Source organism: Eucyclogobius newberryi, unplaced genomic scaffold (genome assembly GCF_026437365.1).
Source record: "Eucyclogobius newberryi isolate DKJ021-1_F unplaced genomic scaffold, fEucNew1.0.hap1 SCAF_18, whole genome shotgun sequence".
Taxonomy (NCBI): Eukaryota; Metazoa; Chordata; class Actinopteri; order Gobiiformes; family Gobiidae; genus Eucyclogobius; species Eucyclogobius newberryi.
This window is the reverse complement of record NW_027315812.1, coordinates 4,122,111-4,130,214: the sequence shown is the minus strand read 5'-3', so window position 1 is coordinate 4,130,214 and position 8,104 is coordinate 4,122,111. Positions and strand designations below refer to the sequence as shown.

Genomic DNA, 8,104 nt, shown 5'->3' with positions numbered 1-8,104 from the left:
AACTGAGTTCCGGGTCTTGATGCACAGATTGAGAATGACTCTTGGAGTTGAAACGTTTAGTTTTTCCTAAAAACTGAGTCCGGATGAAACAACTGAATCTCTTTCTACAATGGACCCCTCCTGGACGAATGAGGCGTTACACCCACACCTGCAGTTTTAATGACTAAAACAGTTTGAATTAAATGCAAGTTAAAGTTCATTGCGATTTTGTGGAACATTCCAGACAAAACAATGACGTCTGGACTAAACCAGGACTGACCCTCAAGAACACAAACTACATCTACAACAATGTGCTTTTTATAAAGTTCAGCTGAGGAAATAAAGTCAAGACATTTAGAATCTTCTGGAGCAGGATTTGAACCCACAACCTCAGCTGAGACTGACTGGTGTCAAACGTGTCTGAACCTCTGAGCCACTGCAGCTCCTGAACTCACGTGAGGAGCAGTTTAGACTTCAGGACTGGAGTTTTGGGTCAGAGTCATGTTTTATCTCACATCTGAGGTGTTGTGTTCACTTCCCTGTGGCTCAGGAGGTAAAGCACCAGGTTTGAGCTTTAGAGCTTCTTGGTTCAATTCTTGCTCCGACAAACTAGGTCTAAATCAAACTCACAGTGTTTGAAACAAAGACGTTCACAAAAGCCTGGAGGCCGGGGGCCCAGTGGAGGAGTGGTTAGAGTGCACACTACAGCAGAGTGCAGCTGGACCTGGAGGTCACTGGCTCCAGTCCCACCCCCCTGGGCCCTGCCACGCCCACCTGAGTCTAGTCACGCTCACTTGGCAGCTGTGCTGCCAAGTGAGCGTGACTAGCCTCCAAAAGACACATCATTTAAGACTTTGATTTCTACTACTTAAAAAAAAAAAAAAAAAGTCTACATCTCATGCCACCTCATCAACAGTGAGTCATGAGGTCAGAGTCAGGACTTGAACCCACAACCTCAGAACATCACATATTTGAAGTCTGTGGTCTGAACCTCTGAACCACAGACTCTGATGCTTCTCTCACATTTAACACTTTTAGTCCAATTCATGTTTTTCTCTCACATTTGAGGTGTTGGGTTCAGTTCCCGGTGGTACAGGAGGTTAAGCACTGTTCAGGACGTGGTTCAGGGCTGTGATGCTGAGCTCACTGGTTCTAATCCTTCTACAAACACTGGATAACATTATGTTCATGTCTTAAGCACATGTGCACAAAAGTGAACTCTGGGGTTTGAACCCACAACCTTGAGTCTGAGTCAAGCTCTTTGCGTCTGCTTAACCTCTGAGCCACTCGAGTGTTAGCTACATTAGCTCACGTCTGAAGTGTTGAGTTTCCTATGGCTCAGGATAAAGCACCAGCACAAACACTGCCCTCTGGTGCAAAGGTTATTGGTTCAACTCCCTCTGGACTAAACCAGGGTTGTTTTGTTGAGTTTTGAGAACCAGCCTGAGACGGTCCTGACACGTGACTTATCTGAGGTCACATGAAGGAAATTACCCTGTGTCCCTGGTGTGATGTCACTTCCTGTATGAGTGTCCCTGGTGTGATGTCACTTCCTGTATGAGCGTCCCTGGTGTGATGTCACTTCCTGTATGAGTGTCCCTGGTGTGATGTCACTTCCTGTACGAGTGTCCCTGGTGTGATGTCACTCCCTGTACGAGCGTCCCTGGTGTGATGTCACTTCCTGTACGAGCGTCCCTGGTGAGATGTCACTTCCTGTATGAGCGTCCCTGGTGTGATGTCACTTCCTGGTGTAAAAGTATCATTTATAAGTACGACAGGTACAAATACACAAAATAAAGTCAGAATTAGAACATGGTATAAACCTGTCAGAGACACTTTAAGGAAAAATGCACTTTTCACTTATAAATAAATAAGGGCAAATAATTAAAAAAATAACTTGTCTTTGATATAAACTCATTTGTGACAGAATTGCCCAGTTAAAGTTAAAAAAAGAATATTAGAGACAAAATTGCAAAAACGATGAAAAAAACGATCTATCGCTCATCCCTAAATCGTCCTTCACACGGTCGTTAGATGTCGGGTTTAGCTGACAAGGAACGCCCCGAAGAAGCTGCTCCGCTCGTCCATGTCCACGGCCGAGGCGTTGGTCACCGTGACGAAGAGCCGGTCTCCTGTGGTCAGCGGGAACAGCCCCCCCTGGTGGGCGGAGTGCAGCGAGAACTCAGAGCCTCTGGACCAGCACGAAGTCCGACTGGTCTTCATCAGGAGGATCGGGACCGGGTACGAGCTCACCTGAGGGACCAGAGCGAGTTTAGAGACGGGACGGGGACCGGGACCAGAGCGTGTTTAGAGACGGGACAGGGACGGGGACGGGGACCAGGACCAGAGCGTGTTTAGAGACGGGACAGGGACGGGGACCAGGACCAGAGTGTGTTTAGAGAGGACCGGGACGGGGACTGGGACAAGGGCCAGGAGCGGGACCAGAACCAGGAGCGGGACCAGGACCGGGGACGGGACCAGGACCAGGTTCAGTCCTGTTTTTGGTACCTTCTTGTAGACGTACTGCAGCAGAGGCCTCCCCCTCTCCTCTCCCTCCTCTGGCTCCTCCCCCGTCTCTCCCTCTGGCTCCTCCCCCTGGTGGTGTCTGAAGTAGATCTGGGCGTAGATGTAGTAGAGGCCAGCGCGCGCCACCACCAGCTCCCCCTGGTGGAGCTGCACCTCCTGGAGGAGGGCCAGGCCACGCTGACCCTCCCACCACGAGATCTTCTGTCCCTGGACACGACGAGCGCTCCACGAGGAGGAGGAGGAGCCTGTGGAGGAAGAGGAGGAGACTGAGGAGGAGGAAGAGGAGGAGACTGAGGAGGAGGAAGACGAGGAGACTGAGGAGGAGGAGACTGAGGAGGAGGAAGAGGAGGAGACAGAGGAGAAGGAAGAGGAGGAGACTGAGGAGGAGGAAGAGGAGGAGACAGAGGAGGAGGAAGAGGAGGAGACTGAGGAGGAGACTGAGGAGGAGGAAGAGGAGGAGACAGAGGAGGAGACAGAGGAGGAGACTGAGGAGGAGGAAGAGGAGGAGACAGAGGAGGAGACTGAGGAGGAGGAAGAGGAGGAGACTGAGGAGGAGACTGAGGAGGAGACAGAGGAGGAGACTGAGGAGGAGGAAGAGGAGGAGACTGAGGAGGAGACTGAGGAGGAGGAAGAGGAGGAGACAGAGGAAGAAGAGGCGGAGGAAGAGGAGGAGCCTGAGGAGGAAGAGGAGACAGAGGAGGAGGAGGAGGAGGAGGAGGAGGAGGAGGAAGAGGAGACAGAGGAGGGGGAAGAGGAGGAGACAGGAGGAGACAGAGGAAGAGGAGGAGACAGAGGAAAAAGAGGAGACAGAGGAAAAAGAGGAGACAGAGGAAGAAGAGGAGGAGACAGAGGAAGAGGAAGAAGAGGAGACAGAGGAGGAGGAAGAGGAGGAGACTGAGGAGGAGGAAGAGGAGGAGACGGGAGGAAGAGGAGGTGACAGGAGGAGGAGGATGAGGAGACAAAGGAGGAGGAAGAGGGGGAGACTGAGGAGGAGGAAGAGGAGGAGACTGAGGAGGAGACTGAGGAGGAGGAAGAGGAGGAGACAGAGGAGGAAGAGGAGGAGCCTGAGGAGGAGCCTGAGGAGGAGGAGGAAAAGGAGGAGACTGAGGAGGAGACTGAGGAGGAGGAAGAGGAGGAGACAGAGGAGGAAGAGGAGGAGCCTGAGGAGGAGGAAAAGGAGGATCCTGAGGAGGAGACAGAGGAGGAGGAAGAGGAGGAGCCTGAGGAGGAAGAGGAGACAGAGGAGGAGGAGGAGGAGACAGAGGAGGGGGAAGAGGAGGAGACAGGAAGAGACAGAGGAAGAGGAGGAGACAGAGGAAGAGGAGGAGACAGAGGAAAAAGAGGAGACAGAGGAAGAGGAAGAAGAGGAGACAGAGGAGGAGGAAGAGGAGGAGACTGAGGAGGAGGAAGAGGAGGAGACTGAGGAGGAGGAAGAGGAGGAGACAGAGGAGGAGGAGACGCGAGGAAGAGGAGGTGACAGGAGGAGGAGGATGAGGAGGAGACAAAGGAGGAGGAAGAGGGGGAGACTGAGGAGGAGGAAGAGGAGGAGGAGGTTGAGGAGGAGACTGAGGAGGAGGAAAAGGAGAAGACAGAGGAGGAAGAGGAGGAGCCTGAGGAGGAAGAGGAGGAGGAGGAAGAGGAGGAGGAGCCTGAGGAGGAAGAGGAGGAGACTGAGGAACAGGAAGAGGAGGAGACTGAGGAGGAGGAAGAGGAGGAGCCTGAGGAGGAAGAGGAAGAGGAGGTTGAGGAAGAGGAGGAGCCTGAGGAGACAGAGGAGGAGACTGAGGAGGAGACAGGAGGAAGAGGAGGAGACAAAGGAGGAGGAAGAGGGGGAGACAGGAGGAAGAGGAGGAGACAGAGGAAGAGGAGACAGAGGAAGAAGAGGAGGAGACAGAGCAGGAGGTTGAGGAGGAGGAAGAGGAGGCGACAGAGGAGGAGACAGAGGGGGAGACAGAGCAGGAGGTTGAGGAGGAGGAAGAGGAGGCGACAGAGGAGGAGGAAGAGGAGGAGACAGAGGGGGAAGAGGAGGAGACAGAGGAGGAGACAGAGCAGGAGGTTGAGGAGGAGGAAGAGGAGGCGACAGACTCACCTGCTCCGTCTCGGCTCAGTTTGGACACAAAGCTCCCGGTGACGTGAGCCGCTACTTTGGGCCGTGAGGAGGTTCTGTCGTCCAGGACCAGAGCGGGCAGAACACGGGACACCTCGTCTGAAGGAGAAGAAGAAACATGACCTGCATTCACACGCAGTCTGGAGCCACAGCTGCCCTGGGGCAGCTTAAGGCCCTGTGGCTCCTGTGGCTCCTGTGGCTCCTGTGGCTCCAGGTCTGACCCTGGCGTCTGGGGTCAGACCTGGACCTGCACTGGTCAAACACACTGAGTCTCACCTCTGACGGCCGAGGAGATCTGCCTCTGGAAACGCTGGGACAGGGACTGTGGACACAACACATGTGTTTCACCTCCCGCTGACCGAGGCAAGGGTCAGAGAGACATTCAACAATCTACAGCTCTCGTTGGTCCACACAAAAGCACGAAGCAAACATTTACCATATTTCTCCGGGGCCCTCAACATCCTGTTACTACTAGACCTCAGCGCAGCCTTTGACACTATAAACCATTCCATCCTCCTACAAAGGCTGCGCCAACTGGGTGTTGAGGGCTCTGCACTTGACTGGCTCACATCCTACCTCACCAACAGGCAAGAGTTCATTTCCCTCTCCGGTCACTCATCCACCCTCTCCCCAGTAACGCAGGGGTCCCCCAGGGCTCAGTCCTCGGCCCCCTCCTCTTCATCTGCTACATCTTCCCCCTTGGTCACATCCTCCGCCAACTCAACCTGGACTTTCACTGCTACGCTGACGACACCCAGATATACCTCACCACCAAATCCACCCAAAACCCTCCCCTCAGCCACACCCAAAACCCTCCCCTCAGCCACATTGAAACCTGCATCTCTACAATAAAATCATGGCTCACTCTCAACTTCCTCAAACTGAACAGTGACAAAACAGAGCTCCTCCTCATTGGCACCAAATCCACTCTCAATAAAACTGGTCCCTTTTCACTCAGCATCGACACCTCGACCATCACCCCCTCCACCCTGGTACGCAATCTCGGTGTCATCATGGACCCCACCCTCTCCTTCACTCCCCATGTCAGCCACATTGTCAAGACCTCATACTTCCACCTCCGCCGCATCGCCAAAATCCGACACTGCCTCACCCTCCCCGCTGCTGAATCCCTCATCCACGCCTTCATCTCCTCCCGCCTTGACTACTGCAACTCCCTCCTCACTGGCATCTCCTCCCATTCCCTCCATAGACTCCAAATGGTCCAAAACTCCGCTGCCCGCCTCCTCACCCACACCCGGTCCCGTGATCACATCACTCCCGTTCTCCGCTCTCTCCATTGGCTCCCCATCAAGCAGCGCATAAACTTTAAAATACTCCTCCTCACCTTCAAAGCTCTTCACCACCTTGCCCCCCCCTACCTGTCTGACCTCCTCATCCCCCACCGCCCCACCCGAGCTCTCCGATCCTCCTCCTCTCTCACCCTGACTGCACCAACATCCCGACTCAAAACTTTTGGCGACAGAGCATTCTCCCGAACAGCACCCCGACTCTGGAACTCCCTCCCCCAACCTGTCCGCCACTCTCCCTCACTCACAACATTCAAATCCCGCCTAAAAACATACCTCTTCACCCAAGCCTATGACCTCCCCTACCCCTAGCCTCCTCTACCCCATTGCCTACACTTCTACCCCCTGTTACATCCCCATCTTTTTCTCTCTACTTCTTCTGTCTTGTTCATTTTATCTGTATATTAATGTGTTCTGTACGTGTTGTCCCCCCTGTCTGTAAATACCCCCCCCCCCTTTTTTTATTATGTTCAGCGTCTTTGGGTCACTGAAAAGCGCTATATAAATAAAAGTTATTATTATTATTATTATTATTACCAGGGGGAGTCCAGGGAGGAGTCCAGGGAGGAGTCCAGGGGAGAGTCCAGGGGGGAGTCCAGGGAGGAGTCTAGGAGGAGTCCAGGGAGGAGTCCAGGAGGAGTCCAGGGGAGAGTCCAGGAGGAGTCCAGGGAGGAGTCCAGGAGGAGTCCAGGGAGGAGTCCAGGAGGAGTCCAGGGGAGAGTCCAGGAGGAGTCCAGGGAGGAGTCCAGGGGAGAGTCCAGGGGAGAGTCCAGGGAGGAGTCCAGGGGAGAGTCCAGGAGGAGTCCAGGGAGGAGTCCAGGGGAGAGTCCAGGAGGAGTCCAGGGGGTGTCCAGGAGGAGTCCAGGAGGAGTCCAGGGAGGAGTCCAGGGGAGAGTCCAGGGAGGAGTCCAGGGAGGAGTCCAGGGGAGAGTCCAGGGAGAGTCCAGAGAGAGTCCAGGAGGAGTCCAGGAGGAGTCCAGGGAGGAGTCCAGGGGAGAGTCCAGGGAGAGTCCAGAGAGAGTCCAGGGAGAGTCCAGGGGAGAGTCCAGGAGGAGTCCAGGGAGGAGTCCAGGGGAGAGTCCAGGGAGAGTCCAGAGAGAGTCCAGGGAGAGTCCAGGGGAGAGTCCAGGAGGAGTCCAGGGAGGAGTCCAGGGGAGAGTCCAGGGAGAGTCCAGAGAGAGTCCAGGGAGAGTCCAGGGGAGAGTCCAGGAGGAGTCCAGGGAGGAGTCCAGGGGAGAGTCCAGGGAGAGTCCAGAGAGAGTCCAAGGGGGGTCAGGGAGGAGTCCGGGGGAAGTCAGGTGGGGGGGGTCAGGGGGGGTCAGGGGGGAGGCGGCAGCAGCAGGTGACGACATTCCTGCTGTGATTACGGGCGGGGCTCATGAACAGACTCTTTGTGCTCAGGTCATTTCCGCGGCGCCGAGCGTCACAGGAGAACACACTGAAATGTTCTTTTGTTCCACGAGAAGAAGATTTAATATTTGACAAAGACACGACAAAAATGACACGATGTTTCCTGAAGACGAAAGAAGACGAGACGTCTTTTGTTTCTATCGAATCGTTACAAAAAGTGCACAAAACGGCTAAAAATGTGAAAGGAGGAGAGAAGGTGGAGCAAAGGAGGGGAGAAGGAGGAGCAAAGGAGGAGAGAAGGTGGAGCAAAGGAGGAGAGAAGGAGGAGCAAAGGAGGAGAGAAGGTGGAGCAAAGGAAGAGAGAAGGTGGAGCAAAGGAAGAGAGAAGGTGGAGCGAAGGAGGAGAGGAGGAGGAGCAAAGGAGGAGAGAAGGTGGAGCAAAGGAGGAGAAGGAGGAGCAAAGGAGGAGCAAAGGAGGAGAGAAGGAGGAGCAAAAGAGGAGAGAAGGAGGAGCAAAGGAGGAGAGAAGGTGGAGCAAAGGAAGAGAGAAGGTGGAGCGAAGGAGGAGAGGAGGAGGAGGAAAGGAGGAGAGAAGGTGGAGCAAAGGAGGAGAAGGAGGAGCAAAGGAGGAGCAAAGGAGGAGAGAAGGAGGAGCAAAAGAGGAGAGAAGGAGGAGCAAAAGAGGAGAGAAGGAGGAGCAAAGGAGGAGAGAAGGTGGAGCAAAGGAAGAGAGAAGGTGGAGCAAATGAGGAGAGAAGGAGGAGAGAAGGTGGAGCAAAGGAGGAGAGGAGGAGGAGCAAAGGAGGAGAGAAGGCGGAGCAAAGGAGGAGAGGAG

The 8,104-nt window shown here is 54.4% G+C and overlaps 1 protein-coding gene across 1 annotated transcript in view; it reads right to left on the bottom strand.

Moving 5' to 3' along the window:
* Positions 1–1,991: 1,991 nt before the first annotated feature.
* The window catches only part of tnfsf10 (TNF superfamily member 10), a 22,000-nt gene continuing 15,887 nt past the window's right edge, over positions 1,992–8,104 (bottom strand). Inside the window, exons 3-6 of the mRNA XM_072451255.1 lie at positions 4,889–4,934; positions 4,595–4,711; positions 2,488–2,750; positions 1,992–2,232 (exon numbers count right to left, since the gene is read on the bottom strand). Coding sequence (XP_072307356.1) covers positions 2,023–2,232; positions 2,488–2,750; positions 4,595–4,711; positions 4,889–4,934 — 636 coding nt within the window. The 3' untranslated portion in view covers positions 1,992–2,022. The remainder of the gene's footprint in view (positions 2,233–2,487; positions 2,751–4,594; positions 4,712–4,888; positions 4,935–8,104) is intronic.